The 20,993-nt window shown below is 43.8% G+C and overlaps 1 protein-coding gene across 3 annotated transcripts in view; it reads right to left on the bottom strand.

The window, feature by feature from the left end:
• Positions 1-20,993, bottom strand: part of VEPH1 (ventricular zone expressed PH domain containing 1) — an 84,124-nt gene that overhangs the window by 24,523 nt on the left and 38,608 nt on the right. For all 3 annotated transcript variants that reach the window (XM_050902563.1, XM_050902564.1, XM_050902565.1), the window contains exons 7-9: positions 18,959-19,168; positions 17,654-18,048; positions 2,371-2,510 (exon numbers count right to left, since the gene is read on the bottom strand). In XM_050902563.1, the coding sequence (XP_050758520.1) occupies positions 2,371-2,510; positions 17,654-18,048; positions 18,959-19,168 (745 nt within the window). The remainder of the gene's footprint in view (positions 1-2,370; positions 2,511-17,653; positions 18,049-18,958; positions 19,169-20,993) is intronic.

Genomic DNA, 20,993 nt, shown 5'->3' with positions numbered 1-20,993 from the left:
TTTCACAACTTCCATCCAAGGGTTTCGAAACGTGATATAACTATTCACTAATATTCTTAAAATTAAATAGAAAGCAGGGTCATGAAGTTAAGGATCTGTTCTGGAGACCTGAGAGAAAAAGTCTCTCTTCTCTCTTTTACTTTTGCAGAATGCAATGTCAAACAGAATGTGGAGCGACTGGCCAAAAAGGAATAAAAATATGGTAAGTGGTATTGAAATCTTCAGAAACTGTATATTAGTCGTCTGTCTGTGAATCTATGACGGATCTGCTGAAAACTACATTTTTATCACCAGCCTTTCATTTAACTTACTATTAACACACTATAAATACATTTTATGTCAAATTTATCTCCTGTACAATTTCACAGGCTTAAATAACATTATCCCAGGGCTGAATTTAGTGCCCTGTATTTAATTTAATAATAGTTATACATCCAGTACTTAAAAGCTTTAGGATTTCGAACAGAAGAAAAACATAAATTATCTGACATTAAACACCGTCCTGATGCACAGCAGGCTCAAACGCTCTGTGCAACACAAGAGGAATCATTTTTTTCCCCCATTAAAAAAAAAAAATCGTATTAAGTGCTATGTTTACAACATGTTTGCAAAGACACAAAACTGAATTGCATTGCTTTGAGCCTGGCCCTGGCAGCGCGGGGGGGATTCTGCTGGGGGCTCCTTGGCACGGGAGCCCGGGACCAGGAGCAGCACTGGCACAGCCGGAGCAAACTAGGAAGACCGTAGGGAATAAAAGCAAAGCTTCAGAAAGAGTAGCTGCAGTGGGACAAATGCAATTACCCAGCCCTGGGGCAGGGAAAGCCATGGGAAAGTGGGGAACAGTGTTTGGGGCAGCGTCCGAAGGAAGCAGGACCCAGCAGGGGCACGTGGGGATGGGGAAGGGGGGCAATGGGCACCCGAGTGCAGAGGAGCGGGGAAGGAAAGTCATATTGCCCCTGTGAGCTGGGAACTGTCCGACGCTCAATAGTCCTGATAAAAGATGGAACTGGCAGGGCCAAATTCAGAGTAATCTGGGAAGGGGTTAAAGGGAGAGGTTTTTCAATGAAAAAACGTATCAGGAAAAGGCTAGGCACCAGGGATTAAAGGTGGATCAGTGATTGAATTGTCAGTGCAACTGATTCAAACCATGAACCACAGACAGAGCAGAGGTCGCTGTGTTAAAATCCAGCGGCAGGGGCGGCGGAGGCTGCGCAGTGGCGAGCGAGGTATGCCGGCTCTGCCACCCATCTCCTCTGCTTCTGCTCCTCCTTTCTCGTTTTTGTGCGTTTTAGTGCTTTTGTCCATATTTTTCAACACTTGTTACCCTCTCATCAGGAATAAAATGATACATTGGTAACATAAGTCATTTATTCTCTCTAGGTCCTGCTAAAATTCAACCTCTTTCTTCAGGTTTTCATTTACAGAGTAATTCACCTCCTTTATTTTCCCCTTTCATCTTGTCTTCTCATTCCTGTTTCTGCCTCTGCTACTCTTTGCTTCCTTTGCTCTGCCCCATCACTGTCCTCTCCTTCCCTGACCACCTCCTCCTGACCTGCATTTTTGAAAAACATTTTTTGTATTTATTTCTAGGAGCAAACACAGGGAAGAGTGATTCGAGCTGTTAAATTCACAGCATAACTCGTCGTGCATGTTTTAAATTTCAGATAAAACCTTTGTATTTCTAAGGTTGCGTTAGGGTGGGATGAACTGTGGTGAATGGCTCTGCATACGTTAAGAAACTTAACCTTGCTATTTTAACACAAAAGCCATCTGTTTCATCTTGAAGTGTGAATGTAGGGTTTTCTCTTACAATTTCATACTATTTGTAACCTATTAGGAAATTCCACGTGTGTCCAAATACCGGGCTGTATTTGGAAATGGTATTAAACATGAGAAGGTAGCTTTAGGGTTGGTAGGAGAACAGCACTGATCAGATTTGCAAATCCTGCTCAGTCAGAACTTCCGCAGTAAAAAATCCCCGTGGGTGCTGCACCTCTAACCTCCACCTGCGGCCTCAGGGTTGATTCTGCTCCCCTGCAAATCCACTGCAATGCTGCTGCTCGTTTGCAAGGCACCTGGGACTTACTGGAAGTTTTGCCTGAACAAGGACAACAAGGTTTGGTCCCACTTTTTTTATCCCCAGACTTTGTAATCTCTCCAGACAGTTTGAATTTCTTGTATTTAATAGAAATATAAAAATCTTATAAACTGCAAAATCACTTCAACCTACTATAATGACTTTCTGAGAAATCACAAGGGTCACGAAGCACTGTGGATTAGAAGCGTATTTAAAGAGATGAACCATTAGAACATTATTCCCAAGTACAAAGTTAACAATAGAGAGGTGCCGCTAATGTGTGCTGCACGCACCTGCTGAAAGAGGAACATGATATGGATCCACAGCGGAGGCTGCTGGCTGATGAGGGTAAAACTGGATTTACTGTACAAGCAGTAATGGCCCTTCAGGGGACAGCTGAAGAACAGCTTTGCTACACAACTTCTAACGGTATCTAGGAATAAACAGACAGAATATTAAAATCAACTACATAAAAGACAGAAACCTAACTGTCCATTATCAGCGTACGTGCAGTTATGCAGTGCGTGGGCATACATTCAGCTACGGGGGTATCTCAGTCTGGGTCAACTCCTGCGGCGTTCAGAAGGGCATTGCTGTGCCTGCGCCCTTAAATTAAACACAAGCCATCTGACAGGACTAGAGAAATTTAGTCTCCAGTGCTTTAAATCTTACGTAGTAATCATTTACTCCCAAATGCAAAAGGTGCAAGACAGTGCACAGTCAGGCTGTTTATCTTCTTCGTGCTTTCTTGTGCATTCAGCACCATCGTTTAGCTTATCGAACCAGACACATCTGTCAAAAACCGTGCATCACTTATTCTTACTTAAAGAGTTTGTTGGAAAAAACATTCCATATTAGGAAACAGCCATATGGGGGCCTGACATCTGCGGGATCCGTGCCGAGACTTTGCGCAGCTGAAGGCTGGTGTCCGTAGGGATGGAGGAGCGCGGCACGCGGCTCCCAGCTAGGAACGGGCTCATTCAGCCGCCGGTAAAAGCTGCGGTACTTCCCCTTTGCAATGGATTCTCCAGGAGCCAAAAGATGCACAAATTGATTTATAACACTACTGTGCCTGTAGCATGTTTGCTGTGCAGGCCATCTTATAAATTCAATCACCAGAAATACCACAGTTTCAAAGAAGAGCGTTAGCGAGTACCCACGGAGCCCCGGAGTACATCACAGCGGGGAGCCAATGGGCCAGCTCCTGCCCCGCACCGCGAGGGCTCCCAGCCGCAGCCCCTCTCCCCGTCCACCCAGGAGCTGCAGCCCCAGAGCTCAGGTCCACCTGAACCTGCCCCTGCAGAGATGCTCTGGCTACAGCCTGGCTTCTAGGGGCTCCAGCTCCTACAAACCCCACTTCTTATCAAGCATATATACTACAAGTCTGCTGGTCATACCCGATGGTTACACACTACGCCAGGGAGCTGCAGCTTTTGCAGCCATTCTCTGAGATGCACAACACACAAGGGACAGGAATCATTGCTGCTGCCATACTGCAAGGGACAACGTGACACAGTGACTTGCTCAAATCAGCAAGCCAGTGTAAGGGCAGCTGCTGGCAGAGCCCGTGGGCCACAACTGCCAGCACAGCCACAGACTTCGCAGCAAAAAACACACGGAGAAGGAAAAGGCATGGAGCTCCAGGTCCAACCGGACAAGAGACTGGAAATGCATTCACAGTTACACACCGGGAAAGGTAGGATGTGCCCGTTCATAGCTGTGACTCAGTGTCACCCACTCAACACACAGGTCTTCTCCAAAAGTGCAGTTTGGCTCACAGTCCCAGCTCCGGGGCACTACGGACAGACAAAGCGTCTCCAATTCTCACTGCTCTGTCAAATACCGACCATTTATGCCATCTGTGACCATGTCATCTGTTGATAAAAATCCCGCAGTGGTTACATGCAATCTGAAGATGTCCTTTGGGATCAACTGCTCAGTACAAAGCTATATGCTACGTAACGTTACCTGACTCTGAACTTTCCGCGCTGGTTTTAACTGGAAATGAAGCCCTTGAGATGCACAATTCTGCTTTTGCAAAATATTGACCTTGAACCCTCATTTTCTGTCTTTGGATGACTACTCATAATGATAACAGCATGTTAGGCATAACCTAATCAGACTTCTTTATTAACTTAAAATAGTGGTATCATTTTATAGCCCCTTTGAACAGGAACAAGTGGCTATCCAAGGTAAAAAGGCATGGAAAACAAAAGACGGAGATCCTTAGACGACAACCTTGATGCAAACACAGGAGAGAGCTGCACCCTCTTCACCCAGCTGGAGAGTTGGACTTGGAAGGGGAGGGGAACAACCGGTCCCACCAGCTCCTGCTGCCACACTTGTTTCCTAGCTAAAGGCAGAAATGCCAGACAGACAGACAGACAAGCTGCAGTGGCTGATGAGCCCGCTAGACTGATCCATGCACAAAGCCACCGTTGCTCACCTCTCCCGTGGCCCTGTCCTGCCAGCACCTGCAGGGTCAAAGCCAAAGCATTTCCAAGGAGAACAGAGAGCGGAGTCGGCCAGCCAGGTCTCGCCGTGCAGCATCTACGAAATGAATCACGCAGTTGAGAAGGCTGACACGGGCCAGCTGTGCCGGGAGCATTACTCAGAGTCTCATGCTATCCTGGTGAGTCACCGTGCGGTGAAGATACAGGAATAAAATGCTGTAAGAAAATATCCTAACTAGAAAAATGAGTTGTAACTTTTTAGAAAACGTGGCTAATGGGAGACAGTTTAAATAGCACAGCCCTCTGGATCTACTGACAATGAGAGCCAGCAACAAGAAAGACTGATATCAGAAGGTAGCCTTTCTGTCCAACAACAGACCATCTTGAAATACTTGTTGTTTTTAACATTTTTCATCTAATCAAGAAGTTAAAGCATAGGAAAGAAATGTAATAAATTCAGTACTTCACATAAAACCACGATGTATGAGGAATGAGTTTACCAGAGGTACAAAAGGATGGGTCGCTAGAGCAAAAGGATCAATGGATCAGATTGTCACTGAAAATGCAGAAAATTCAAAACTGGGATGTTGGAACCTGCCGAAGATGCTCCAGAGAGGCCAGGTGGCTGCTAGGCTGGGAGAAAAAACTGCAGAAGCCGACAAGTGGAAACCACTTTATTATCCTTTGACAAAGCTGTTTGAATTTGCTGAGAAAAGGAAGTCACCAGCGTCAAGCTGGGGCTGCAGAGCTCATTGAGACTCCACTGTAGCACAGGAGAAGAGATCTGAGATGTAAAGGCACGGGAAGATTAGAGTTCACAAAAACGAGTAGAGTCACTACACATGCTGTGGGGAAACACCCACAAGCCAAAGCAATGCATAATATTTGGAAGTGAGCACAAGAACCAAACCAGACTGTAGCGACCATAGAGCAAGGGATGACGACAGCACTCCTTCCTCAGAGGAACACTTACATGGTATAATCAGCAACATTATAGCAGATGAAGCTTGGATTATCTGGAAACCGATGGGGTGTTCATTAATCTTTAACCATAGGCAGGTGCATAAGCCACTATGGGGCCAGAAAGCAGCCGAAAAGCCCCAGGCACTCGGAGGTCAGAGGGTCAGAGCAGGCGGTGAGCTTTCCTCCCAGAGAGGCAGTTCGTGAACCAAATCAAAATGACGTTGAGCCGAACAGGACTACAAATATCATCCAGATCGCTCCCCTGCAAAGAGACAGGACGAAGGACCTAGACCAGCCCCAGCTCTCCTAACCCATGGGCGAGCCAACAAGAAAACGCATCCGTATTTGTCTCTAGAGAGTGCGTTTAGCAGACGACAACTTTGAAGATGTTTCCTTTGCTTGGAGACAGCGACGGAAAGAGGAGCTGAAGTGGGGCCACTGCTCTTGGCTTCACCAAACATACCAAAAAAAGAGGCACGCTCGCTGGTGTTAGGAAATATGGCACTCTTTCGTCTTGTGCAGGCCTGAAAAAACGAACATATTACAGGAGAACGTTGCCTTGAAGAAGGGAAGAATCTGCACGAAGTGGTGGTTTGATGCCAAGCATTGGGCGTTTGTAGGCTGCTCTTTGAAGAAGACGATACTGATTTGTGCACATTGACTAAATCCTGTGGAGTGTGGAAGTGCTGCTTGGGTCGTGTCAATCGCCCAAGCCCAAACATACTCTAAGATCTACAGTGGGACAATATTAGAAGCGTGCATATGACCGTAAGCTTTCAGCAGTAGAAAGCCAGGGCTTAAAGTTAAACCAGCAAAGATGCAAATGCTGCTAAACTGAGATAACAGGTCTGAAAAGAAAACTAACTTAGCTGCAGATCACAGATACATCATGCCCATAAGCAACACACCTTAGCAGGAAAAAGATGGGGCATAAAATCCACTACTCTTGGATTAATGGCTATGGGGAAAATTTGAGTTTAACCTAATTACCCAAACCTACTGGTTCATACCCAAACCTGCCAGTGTTCATGTTCAATATAAAGAAGGAGTTTGAGAAACTGAACGGGTTAATTAGAGCGACCCTAAGTCCTGGGACATATTAAAGCACAAAACTAAATGATGTCTCCAAGGAGGCTGCTGACAGAATGCTCTTCCAACGGCACGGTCCAAACTAAAGACCGCTGGTTTATGCATCACAGATGCTAACAAAACCTTAACTTCAATACACTCAACCAGAAGTAGAGGCTTGGCCTTGGTCCATGTGTGTGAAAAGTTTAATGCTTCATTATGGGAAATCACTCTTAGCTAAAAGTGATCATAAACCACGTACTGCCACTGTGAAAAGGAGCTGGCAGTCAATGCCTTCCTCTTCAGTGAGTACGGCGGTTATTTTTTCAGTTACAAATGTATGAATTGACAAGAAACCTGGGAGGGATTTAAAGGCTGCAGGCAAACCTTGGAGTGCATTAAACAACCGTGCAAGGCAGTGGAGTCCAGAGTTAGATTTCTTGTCACCCACAGTAAGTCCACATCAAGCCGATTAAATCCCACCCGGACAGCCTCCCACCGAAGTCATTGCAGCTGCGAGCCGAAGGCGGCAGAGCTCCAGGATACCAGCCCCTGGTTAGCAATTAGGAACGGGTGCCCAGTGCTAGGTGGGACTGTGTGTGATGGGACTGTGAAGGAGGTTCCTAAATGCCGCAGAACAAAAATTTGCAAAGGATATATGGAGAGACAGAAAAACCTAACAAATTGCTTAGCAAGACATTGTGGATGACACTGAGAAAAATACTGAGGCTGATAATACATGCCAAAATAAATGTCAGCTCAAGCGCTGGAGTCCATGCTGGCCGAGCAGAAAGTTAGTTCCTGGAAAAAAGCAGCATTCATTTGTTAATACCAAGTAAAAAAAGCCTCCTGCTCAGACAATCTTCAAACCTTTGGTATGAGATGAGCGATTACTCATAGCTATTTCTGCTACATTTGATATGCTGAATTTAGCAATGTCTGATAACAAGCCAAAGTTTACTACGTGTGTTTTTCAATGGTTTGCAGTGAACTACCAATTTCAACATATAACAGCGAATCTCAGTTATCCCAAAGTCAGTAGAAAGTGGTATTTAAATAATAAACCTATTCTGATGAAGACTAGGATGACCCTGATCCATATCTAGCCCTGTTAGATTGTATTTCACTCAAGTGCAAACCAACACGCCAGTACCATGGGAATTCATTTTTATGGTCATGGGAGAGCTGTAAATAGATAGGCAAGGCAAAATGAGTTTCTTGTCGTCATCTGGGCACATGAAGCTGCCCAGAATGAAGCTGGGCACATTTTCAAGAAAATGATGTGTCAGAAAAATATTTACATTGTGCCATTTCACAAAATCTTTAAAACAGGGGAAAAAAAAAATTATCATTTTACCGAATAGCACCATCAGAGACTGACCCATAGTGTGTGAGATTGGCACACTGGACATACACACACTGCAGAATAACCAGTGGCCCTTTGTATCACTGACTCCCGCACAGAGACAGAACTCTAACTCAAAAATACGAATTGTAGTAGTCACATAGGTTGAGTCATAGTATTTGATAGCCTCCACTGAAGGTGAAGGAGGAGAACTAAAAGCACTGCCTTCCTGCAGTGCTGCCCGCTGGAGCACTTCCCTCCCAGGAACGTACACTTCTGCTCACAAGTCACCAAGCGCTCAAGTGTCTGGCCAAAGTTTTGAGAGATCTTTAACCACTGCAGCTTTCTCTTTCTAGCATTATGAATAATAAAACAGCTTTGAACTTTTATTCAAATGTAACCATGTCAGTAGAGTTCTCTTGTACTACATCCCATATAAAAACATTGCAGATGTTGCAAATATTGTTCAACAGGTTATCGGTCTGTTGTGCTCAAAATATCCCCCCAAAATGTCTGTATTGTATATGGCAACGCTAACTTTTGTATGCTGCATTTTCATTTTTAAGAAGCCAAAGCACTGAATGTTTCTAGAAGTGACAATATTGCTCTTTACAAGTATTTCCCCACTCGTGTAGCAATTTTGATTCGGAGTCTATGCACTGTATCCCACTGTAGCAGAGTAATAACATTCACCATGGGTTTTGATATTTCTAGTATAATATTGCACTTCTATAATATCTTACTCAAGGATCCCAAAGAACCATTATTTAAACCTCAAAATGTCCATCACAGTAGGTCATTTTTGCTGTACCTTGTGGATACGTGAGAAGTGTGGCAGGATCATTTAGGAGCAAAGCATGCGTGTAACACATCCGTGTTCATACTTGTGTTCAGACATACTCTAACTGAGAATAAAAAAGGTGCTTTTAAAATCATTGCAGTATTTACAAATTGCACATACTTACGTACTCAGTATGATACGCAGTTTGAGAAGATACATTTTGGACTTTCCTAAAACACACGTACATAAATTGGCTGAGCTTTAGGTAAGCTATGTTGCATACTTTTCCCAGTCCATCATTGCAAGTTATATAAAACACTATGAACCAAGTATCAACCTTCTATAATCCCAACGGATTTCAGAGGAGTTAAAGCAGGGATAATACAACATAGCAAGACCTATTCACAGCCTGTGAGACTTGAAGGCAGTCATTTCTAGGGAAAACAACTCCCTGCATTTGCACATGGCAATGTGCAGCGGCTGACAAAGGGGAATCGGATGAGTGAGCAGGGATCAGGTCTGTAGGTTTAGCTAGGAAAGGGGAGCATACAAAAATTTTTGCTAGGGAGAACAAAAATAAATCACTTCCAGGCTTGAGTTAGCGAAAAAGCTGTGTAATTCCACGTGTGGAAACACGTAACCGCTCACTCTGATTTTGCCTGGTAAGGAAAGATTAATTTAGCCCCAAGAAACTTGCAGGATATCAGTAAGATACAACACACAGGAGAGTCCTGTCAACAAAACCTACTTGCTCTGCAACAGCTCCCCCAGCACACGGCACATCTTGGCGAGTGCTGGTAATTCAATGTTGACTGAAGGTCCTTTTGATGTGATTTAAAGCAATGAAGTCCAAATTATGGCAAAGATGGATCTGCAACTCTTTAAAATAATTGGCCAAAAGTATGTAAGGGAGAGAGGAAGGAAAAAATTAACTAATTTCCCTGAGGACATTAAGCCTATTACATTGGTCACATTTAAGCTACACATTTACAGACTCTAGTACCAGTTTTGTACTTCAAAAATTGCTGTTGCTTCTAAATGTGGAAAGCAAATTTGAAGCAGGGTGTTTATGCCAACTTCTATTTCACTGAGTAACCTGTCCCCTCTGACCTAAATTAGGATTTATGGCAACACCATTTCAACCACTAGATCTGTGACTCTAATAGCACTTCTATACTGCTCAGGCTCATAGAGGCTTTGACTGTGTAAAAAGAAAAAGAAAAAAGCCCAGAGACAGACTTGTCTTATGACTATTTAGGAGTGCTAGCTCTTGGAGCTGGATACGATCATTTTGCTTGGGCCAGGAAAAATCCCTTGTACACGTCAACACGTCAAAAGATACTGCACGAGGAGGAAAGGGACAGTTCAGGGACAAGATGATGCAGCACCAGGTATGTCTTCACAGTGGCATTGACTTAGTATAGGCAGTCACGGGTAAATGTACACACTGCCCTGGTCTGAACACCCGTCACCCCCGTAGCCGTGCTGCTGCTGTATTACTTGCATGAAAAAGGAGCTTCTCACGCACCCGTGAGCTGCTGTTGGCTGAGCCACGCTCTGATTTTCTCAGAGAGAATTACGGCACATTTTGTACGTCTTGTCAGCACTCCCTTTGGTAACGGCAGAGAAACCAATTTCTCAGCACTTGGGATCTCAGCCTGTGACCCCACATCCAGGTGGAAAGGTGGCCAGCCTGGATCTACCCTGTACTCAGGGAGAGGCCAGCGAGCTCTGGTGCAAAGCAGGTTTATTAGGTGAGAAGTCTGCGTATGTTGATGAGAGTTTAGTTTAGGCTAAGCACCAGCTCAGTTAACTCAGCAAAGGAGAAAAGTTCGTAGCTCTGCTTCATCTCATTAGCAGCAAAGCAATATCTACCGCTGCTGAGTATCTGGGGTAACACACTGAGCAGACAGAACAAGTGCTTGTTTTATCCAGTCACTATGAATTATCCCTATTGACGAGCACCCAAGAGCAAACCTAAGCCAAGACATTTTAGAGCTCTGTGCATCCCTCCACTCAAGCAGCTCCTCATCTCAGCATCCCCCTGGGCATCGTACCCCGCTGCACCCACGTCCTGCTCTCCTGCATCGCTGGCAGCAGCAGCTGGTGGCACTTGGGCCCATCTTCTCCATCAAGAGGCACCAAGGATGAGTCCTCCTCCTTGGCTTGGCTTAGGAGGAGAGTCTGAGTAGCACAAGGAAAGGATTTTAAAACATGAAGAATGTGTGAAAGGCAATGCAAGGCACAAAACAACCCCACATAGTCACCGAATGCCCCAGATGGCAGAGACTGATCAAGATCCCAAGGAAACGCACCTCCAGTCAAGAAACATTTCTCATTACATCTGTTGGCAAGTCTCAAACTTCTAGCAAGAGAGTAAGCAACGACTTGTTTTTCCTACAGGAAACAAGAGAATATATGTTGCAATTTTAAAGTTCACTACTAAGTGCTTGTGCCTGGGGAAAAAGAACAAAATATAAACAGAAGAATGTCAGTAGAGTTGTTAATTGTTGTTTATTCCAGCTTAACATGCTGGGCTAAACCAGGAGGGACATAGGCAAGTAGGTACAGAGTCACTGGTTCTGGGAACAATTAATGCATTATGTGATTTTCATTGGTAATCCTCTACTATTAAATAAAATCTGTTAATAGGAGTAAAAGTACGCTCATAAATTTCCCAAATAGAATCAAACCCACCCATAAACATGAAACCAGGGAATAAGAAATGGATACAACTTTTAAAATTTCAGTTTTAAGCCTTTTTCAGCTTCCTCAGTTTCCTTTGCCTGATCTCTTCAGTTTGGATTACAAATAAGTATGCAAACAATAAATATGTTTATAGGAGAAAAGGGTAATTTTTAAAGCAACCAGCTTCAAGAAAGGCTGGTTTATATTTTTTTTAACACTACTAGCTTTGCATGGATGCCATAACTCAGTCCAACAGATTTCACCTCCAGTAAGTTACACAAAAATTAATGGAGAAGGCATGATTATAATGGGGTCTGGACAGCCACTACAATGCACTCAATACACAGAGTCCAAATCTGAGTGGCAAAAGCCACATTAGAGACCATACAGATTAGCTTAACTTTATAAAACCCACTATCTTCCTTCCCTTTACCATCGGGGCAACGAAAAGCCTATGTCATTTGGGAAGGTACAACAGTAAAATCTCTCTGCCACATTGTCCCATCTTCAGAAGCAAAAGTGCATTTACCTTTCCGCTGCCTGTATCGATGACTGAAGCGCAAAGAGCCCATAAGGTGTGCGCAGGAAAGCGGGGTCCTGGGAAAGCATCCCACTCCTGCCGCTGCCTGGCTCCTCTGTGTTCCAGCCGCCTCTGCCCAGCACCCCCAGCCTGGCAGAGGGCTGCTGGCTCACCCTGCCTGCGCCGCGGGCACAGGCAGCTCCTGGAGGAACCGTTAGCTCCGTCCTTGTCCAACCCAGAAGCTCAGAAGTCAAAGTCCTCTGGTTTGGCTTTTCCCCCAGGAGAGTGATAACACCACCCCACCAGGAATCTCCCAGCTATCAGGTAAAGCGCATCTGGAGAGCAGCCTGTTTAAATTGATGCTTCCAGCTTAGGTGTAAAGCATGCATGATTTGCTGTTATCACGTATGTGAGGGCAGCAAGTTATGAGCGTGTTCGTGTTCCTATTATGCTCCCCATTGCGCTGGGAGTTCCTCTGCGGTCTGACAACGCAGATCACCGCCAGCATGATGGCCATCCTGTGAGTTAGCACGTCCATTCTCACTGCCTGCCCTCACATTTGGGATGCATTTGAAATACCAGTCCTGTAGAATAAAATGCCAACTAATATTTTTTTTGGCCTAGCAGCAGCAGAGTTGATCTCTGGAAACACTGGCCTGAGCCTATGCAACTTTGTGATCCCACTGAAGGACCAGAGGTCCATCTGTTCCAAATCAACGTTTGGCTTATGGAATGCTGGAATTTATCAGACCAGTGCAGGGGTGAGCACTGCAGGGGAGCAATGAGCTTTTCCATCTACACCGTCATATGGTACCCATTATCTCTCAGCACAGCATAAAACATAATAACAACCAGATTTAGAGCCAGCGTACTGCAACCTGTTTCCCCTGCCGCCTCCTCCTCTTTCAGCATTCTGTCATTAATCCCACAAAATGTTTGCTGTTTGTATTTCCTCCTGTAGGGCACTGAGGAGCCAGGAGTGACTTACTACTGTAAAATGGTTATAATATTTTTCATTGGATGGCATTGCACTTTGAATGTGACTTCAGTGACCGAGGATTGAATGATGCACTGGATCTCCCTGGGCTCTATCCATTTAAAAAGGAGGCTAGGCAGGCTGGAGATGTGCAAATCCTTCAGCATTCTCTACACACAGATGTTATCAAATGCTTTCTTTCCAACAGCTCACTTGACACTCAGTGCTGAGTTGTAAGCATTAATGGTGACGTTTTTATCCCAATTGTCTAAAGAGCAAGTAGAATTAGAGTGGAAAACAAGGACCTGCCCTCCAGTTATAACCAAATCCAGCAACTGTACAGGCTTGTGTCTGGGAACCATCTGACACCCGCCACTCCCAGAGGCAGGATACACATGGCCACGCATTTGATCCGCCATCCCTACGCATCTGGGAAACAAGAAGAATAAGTCAAAAATCATCCAACATGCAGGGTTCAAGGTGAGACCCAGCAAGGCTGGAGCAGGTGGAGCCTGCCAGCTGCTCAAGAGCCCTGTGCTGCAGGCAGGGGTAACTGGGGCTACACCAGGTAAAACAGAGTGGACCCAGGTCTCAGCTCGATGTTGTGGCACTCCTGAAGCCAACTCTGGCAGGTCATAACACCAATAATGCCCAATACAGGGATGCCATCTTTCCCCTAAGCCTTTCAAAGCAACCTACTCAAACCACTGCCAGCCCTATTTCTCCCCAGAAGGGTATGTGAGCCCTAGAAAAGCAGAAAGGCTGAAGGACCGTTCAGAGAGCACCTACTTTCTGCAGTTAATTAGAAACCGCAAATGCAACATAGGGATCTGGAACACGGGCTCTTGTTCTCAATCACTGGGACCCCAGCCACACCGAGGCAGCGGATCTGTGAATTGGGTGATGACAGATCCACCCTTACAGTTCTTAACCTGTATCCCTTCACAGCTGTAAAATCTACCACAAGTTAATATTACATACATTTTGACATACGGTATAATTCAAATGAGCTTCTAAGTCAACAAGGAGACTGAAAAAACACACCCTGAAAAGCAAAGATATTTTGTGAGGGCTAAGACCTACACAGCAAATGTCTGACTCAATAGCAAAAAAGAAAATTTGCAAATCACAGACAATGTTAGAGAGCAGAGGATGCAATCAAAGACGGGCAGGGGACCTGGCGTGGTCATTGGATCTGCCCCCTCGCCCACACTCAAGAGTGCCTATACGTTGGGAGTTGTAGTAGCAGTACAGCTGGCTGATGGTGTAAGGCAAGCTTCAGAAGAAATAAAATCTTACATTAAATCAACTGATATATGTGGAAAAAACAGAAATGTTTGAGGGAGCACCAACCCTTCTTCAGATCTGTCAAACCTTGCAGCCTTGCCTTGCCTAGGCCAGCTTTCCAGGTTTCTTTAATGTGCTTTTAACCTCCACAACCTCCTCTGCCAGTGCAAGCTAGAGAGCTTTTTCTACTGTTTAAGCTGAATCTTTTTTATTGGTATTTAAGCTCATTATTTCTTGCCTTGTCCAGCATGGGCTGTTCCCTTAATTGTCTTGCACATAGCTGAAAATTGTTATCAAGTCCTCCTTCAGTTTTCTCCTACTTTGGTTAAGAAACCAAATTTTCTCAATTTTCATCCTTTCGAGGGATGTTGGAATGGCAATTCTGATTGGAGTCAGAAAGTCCCGCCAGTACCTTATCCTGGTATTAGCTTGCAAAGGGTGAGTAAAACAGCTGTAAGCGAGGAGTGCAAAAACAGAACAAGCACACAGCAGTAATTTCCCTCCTGCTCTCCTGGTACCTCCGTCTGTGGCTCCGGCATTTCCAGAGTCAGGGGTGGTATTATTTTGATAACCCTTGAATGGCTCTAATCCATGAATTTACCTAATCACTTTTGAAACCAGGTACCCTTTCAGCGTACTTAATGCACTGTAGCAATCAGTTCTGCCATTTAATTACCTGTATCTAATTATGTGTTAAGAGGTGCCTATTTTGTGTATTTTGAATTTGCTTCCTGACAACTTCGTTACATGTTCTCTAGTACCTGTATTAGGACAGACAGCGAGCCACCACTCCCAATTAATCTTCTCAGTCATTCAGGATATTGCAAATCTCTATCAGCTGTCTCTTTTCCAGACTGTGGAGTCCCAGTCCATTTTTCTTCATATGGAGGTCTCTGATTATCCTCATACTCCTGCTACCGGTCTCCTTTGTCCGTCAAGATTCAGGCTCCAATTAATGCAGACAATGACATAATGATGTCATTTGATGTATCTATTTTTCGTAATAATTCTTCTCTTGTCCATTTGCTTTTTTGTCAGCTGCTGAGCACTGAACTGAATGTCCTCTGTCTTTCTGCAAGGCAATGACTCCGTATTCGGAAAACCTTCAGCAGCCTTTTGCTTTCATTCCTACTGCTCTTGGTATTAGTGCCCCCGGATCTGGCAGGGGCCACGCACGCTGATTCTGGATGTACCCAAAGGCATGCAAGCTTCTTCTGTCCTCACCAGTATGTCATTGCAGCAGCCTTTCGGGGATGCCACCCAACCTCAGTTTTAAGCAACAAGGAATTCACCGCGTTCACAGACAGTCTGCCCAAAGGTTAGACATCATCATCATTAGAAACGCAAGCAGGGGTTTGAATTCTGTTTAAGTGAAGTGAACAGAATTTGGCCCATCATTACTTAGAAATTCTGACAACTGACGTTAACGCTCTGTTGACCTGTGTGTGAGCTGCCACTTGAAAGCCCAGGAAAGGCATGACTCTAACAAAAGGGTATGTGGGGAAATTCGCACTCTCCATTATTAGCACACTGCAGCGCTATTTTCTTGCAACACATTTGGCACTATTTCCTTCAAGTACTCTGTTTCATGGGAGATTGCTCTGAAGTGCTTATCTTTTCATATTTTCCATGCTTTACATATTAAATTTCCAGTTCAACAAACTCGTACATAACCAACATAAAATTAGTCAACTATGTATATTAATATTTTCTAACTTTTTTTTACTATTTTCTAAACATCTTATTTGAAAAGTAAAACAGACACATTTGAATGGGCCTTTACAGCGTGCAGGAATCAGAGAAGTCCAATAACTGCAAGGTTTTTGATGGAGTGGTTTATGTAATATCTGAAATATTAACAAAGCTGTCCCCTGCGCAATGAGCCAGATGGCATTTCTTCAACATCTTTAGAATGAGTCACATAAATCTCCTGGTCTGCACATGTGTCCCTACTCAAAGAACTTCCCTAAGAATGCTAGTTGAGGATTTTCAGGAAATTACAATAGTTTGAATGAATTTAGAAATAGTCACACGCTTAGAACATATCGTAATAGGTACTTCAGAAAGGAAACTGCGCAATACATTTTAAAATATTCAGTGTATTGTATTTGATTAATGCAAGGTCATAGCATTCAGCACTTCAAAAGCCAGATTGTTCACTCTCATGTTTCCACTGTAATTTTATGAAACAAAAGTTTTATCATTAATTCTACCAAATAACTGTTTCAAATAGTAAACCTGGAATTTAAGATATTGAGGAAATTCTTCAGAAACATAAGCTTTTAAAGTATATATATAGTTATATCCCTTTTATGAGTGAAAACTGCTTTTCAACTTGACCACTGAAAAAGTAAACAAACAAATATTTTATCGACAAAGGTTGATATTTGATGGACCTGAAGCTATGTAGTGTTAGAAGATGACATTTTAAGATTGAAAATTAACTTAATTTATTGAGTCAGCTACTCTTTGGAATCAACGTGGCCCATTGAAAGGCTGGGCTGTAAATAGCTCACGATCACCAGCAAGTGGTTAGATGCACACAAATTCACATTAAAGGGAGTGACTGCTGCTCAGTATAAGCAAGAGGCTCACAACCCAACCTAAAGTATTTACTTCAAAGAGGAGTACCAAAGACCCATCTTGCAGTCTATCGTCCACCTCCCCCGCAGTCTCACAAAACCAGCTCTCTCACACTTGAAAACAAATACCCACCCTTGATGCAAGCAGAAAACACTGAACAACCCCAGAGAAGTGGTGAGAGAGGATCCAACCCAACCCGAAGCCCTGGGGATCTCATTCTGTTGCGCCTTCAAGGAGCTTTGTGTCTGGACTGGAATGTGCTGACCTGAGGGTCCTGACCTGCTTCATTTCTGGTGTATCTTGTAAGTCAACTGATTTAATATCATGATAATGAGGAAGGAGACACCGATCTGCTCTAGACCAACGCAGGAGGCCAAGAAGGAGGCTTAAGTATTAGCATGTGCTTACCCATGCGCCTGCATGACCGAGTCCGACCCATGGCACGTGCACTCTGTTGCACTCAACGCTCCACGACTGTGACCACAGCTCCATAACTTACAGCCTGGAGCTGGGTGACGTTCCCCTTGCCTGCCTGCCCTGCAGACGTGCCCAGAGGTATTGCCAGCCCTAGCCAACAGCCACGGCTCTTCAGCTCCGTGTGACAGGTCCTGCCCTTTACCAGAGAGCTCAGGGTTCGTTCCCTATGACAGCCAAAAGGCAATGCTCACATTAACCTTCATGGGAGTCTGGGATAGGCGAGGGCTGCACTATATCCCTGAAGGAAAAGAACAACAGTCCTGGAAGATTTCAAAACACTGCAATTTGTGAATGACATTGTTCTATAAAACTAATGTTCCTCCCCACCCATGAGCTCTGTACTAGAGGGTCTTTTCTACCCATTTGCTTGAACCCTGAGAGGACTTTCAGTGTAGTGTTAAAGTTCTCGTAATCGGAAGGGCTCAGACGTCTTACCTTCAATAACACACTGATCGGGGACAGGAATTTTCCTCCCCATCTCTGTGACATATGCTTTCACTTTACCCAGGTTTTCCTTCAAGTGCAAGTAGAGCTTGTCCTGGTATTCCACGGGGCTCGTCACTGCCTCTGCGTTTCCAACGAGGGCCTTTTCTTTAGTAGATTCTGGCAAATTTGCTGATTCCGGGTAATCGATAGTTTGGTGTGAAACCAAAGAATTTCCCAGTTGCGTTGCTTCAGTATCAACAGTAACAGGCAATTTGTCATTTTCTTGGCTAATGTAGATCTCGGTGAAGGAGATACCAGCAGTTATCTCCCCATTCTCCTCATCCTGTCCACTCTCTGAGTTTACCCCCTTCATGCGGACTGCATGCAAAGCGAGGCTTTTGGACCTGGAAGGCGATTAAGGAAAGGAAAAATGTTTTGGAATAGAGGTAAGACACAAAAATCACCCGAACACATGCTCTTCCGAGTTACCTCTGTGCAGCTGGTTCAGAGAGCTGAGCGTGGGGCTCGCTTAGCCAGAGGCCAGTATCTTTTGGTAAATATGCATTTCAAAAGAAAAACTCAAGCCACAGCTTTAATAAGCAAATGAAACTAAATAATATCCATATATCACAACATCTGCATGTCATGGAGGGAGCTAGTCAACCTATCTGCAAGAAACTTATAACCCCAGGACTGGAGTATATGCTTTATTGATCACATCATAAAAATGCCATCCAGCAGCCATTTAACTGAACCAAGATTCAGCCTCCAGTTCTTCATTGCCCCGTACCTATATGCTGAGGATGAAGTTAAGCCTCCATAAGAGTAAGAAGGGTAGAAGTGAAGTGACTGAAAGGGCAAATACTGGAGCAGGAAGACAAAACCTCTGCTGTGAAGCTGCGGTGCACAGGCAGCTTAAGGACTCCGTGGGTGCACGTTGCTGTCTGAGCCCTTATCTCACCCGGGAGAGTCGCACTCATCTCACACCACGCACGGGCAAAATTTGATTCAAACATTTGATATGTATTGTTAGCAGTAATACCAAAGAAAGGTCTCTGTATCTTCCTTTCTAGTAATATCTGTATGCAAATATTTTCCTATCCCTTGTGCTGGTTTAGGGCACAGAAGAGATTAAATAAAAAATTTAGAAAGATTTTATCCAGCCTTTGAATTCATGGATATGAGACGTGGTTAAAATTAGAGTTATGATGCCCATAGGTATCATACAAGCAGACCAAATTCTCAACGTTAGATAAAATTTTATTACAAAGCTGATATTTATGAAAACCACTCACACATTTTAGAGAGCCATACCTGTTAAACCTCATATCCTTCCTTTCTTCTTTAGAAACCTGGCCTAAACTGTATCTCCGCACTGAGCCAGGAGTACTGTTGTCAACATTTATTTTCTCTTCAAAAGCCTGTATTTTAACTTGAAGCTTTTCATCTTCTTCATTTCCATTCATAACAGATTTTAAATCATCCAGTGGTACAGGAGATTCTGTTTCAGTATCATTTTCCATCCTAAGGAAGTAGAAAGCAGAGATTTAACTCTGGTACACTATGTTCATAGTGATGCTGATGGTGCATTTCTGCCTGTGACCTGTATTATGTATCTGGAAAAATAATTATGTTTCAGCAGAGATTCTCTTAGAGGTTGATTAATCATTTTCAGAAACATCTTCTAGATCAACATCTCTGTCAGATGGATCAGAAACATTGAACATCTCTGACAACACTGCATTAGAAACTGCATGTCCTATGTCTGCATAAGCAAAACCCAACTCTTTCCCTGATAGTCCCATAGCAAAATGTTTTTCAACTGAACTTAAACCATTCTCTCAAGCTTGCTAAACAGCGACTTATTACATTATTTTCATAAACCAAAAGTCAAGCTAATTGCAGAGTTTATAGAAGTCTGTGGTTTTAAAGGTTTGACAAAAGTACATGCAGTTCTTACCAAATTATTGTACTCTGAGTAAGAAAAATCTCTTTTAAAACTCAGCACATGGACAGAAACGGGCTCAGGAAAAGTTCTAAGCAATGTGACTGAAGTTCAGCAAAAGAGGAAGAGAAACTGAAGAGTTAAAATGAACTTGTAGGACTGCAGGCCAAGCTGTTTTATTTTAAATTTGATTGTTATGTTAGTCTTAGAATATGTAACCTTTTAATGCAAAATTTGAAGATAACATTAAAATAAATTGAAGGGAAGCTGTTAATCTTAAAGGACAAAAAGAAATCTGCTGTCAAATACACTGCTGGTAAAAATTTGCTTTCTAGCGATTAAAATATCCTCTGACCAGCGAAAAACGTTGTCTTCCCTGGAGACCCAGCAGCGCTGCCACAGGGGCAGTAATCGCTACCAGCCAAAGCCCCAGGGCACAGCAGAAACCCTCTGCAGAAGGGTCCCAGGATGAAAGATCCAGCACCCCAACCCAGGGCAAGGGGAGGCACACCGATGTCACACCCTACTCCAAGCGCAGCCGTTTCCGTGCCCAAAACCAGGTTTCCTAGATTAAGGTTTTCAGTCTGAGTGCTGGATTCCCCAAAACAGGGCTTCTGAAAATGGACTTTGCTGGGTTCCTACACAGCTTACTGCCCGCAGTGAGACTCAGCTCCTCCAAATACTGGGCCATTTGCCCGAAACCCAAAGCTTGGGTATCTGTGCTCTCCCTTGAAGATGCTGCTTGGCCTTTATGCAGCAGCAGCAGGACTGAATTTCCCAGGGGACCAACAGCACACTGTGGCAAAAGCACTGTTGCTCCTTCCCCTCTTCTTCAGGGAGGTGCCTTCTGCTGGGGATTTCTATGTTCCCATCTTGCTCCTGCAACTATGGAGTCACTGGACCAAAAAAATCACGAAGGCAATACAAAGACAATCAGAAATCTCTTAGAGAATTAAGGGATATTTGACAGTATTTACTTTTTAAACTCTACCCACAGCTCTAAAACAAGCTCGTTTTGCTTTTCTTTGTGTTTTCTTTTCCTGATGAGTAAACATCTGAATAGCTAAATCTGTAAAATATGGATATGGAAAGCCACAAATGAGAGTTTTAACATAGCACTTTCAAAGCAGCAGAGTCTCAACAAGTCATGCTCACAGTTGGGAAGCCTATTAAAAACTCCCAAATACTGCAAGTTACCAACTGTGGAAACAAAAAGGCATGTTTAAAAAAACCAACCACGAATACTGCATCACAAAATGCACTTTTTCATTTGTTCTGATAAAGGCAGTTCAGGATATTTCTCAGGGGAGTTGGCAAGTTTTGTCTTGTTTTGTTTTTAATTTAGGCAAGATCTCATAATATATTAACACCGCAGAACACTTTGGAAAAAATATTCTTCTGTAA

This window comes from Gymnogyps californianus, chromosome 10 (assembly GCF_018139145.2).
Source record: "Gymnogyps californianus isolate 813 chromosome 10, ASM1813914v2, whole genome shotgun sequence".
Taxonomy (NCBI): Eukaryota; Metazoa; Chordata; class Aves; order Accipitriformes; family Cathartidae; genus Gymnogyps; species Gymnogyps californianus.
Note: the sequence above shows the minus strand (reverse complement) of the source record. Positions and strands in the feature narration are given on the sequence as shown.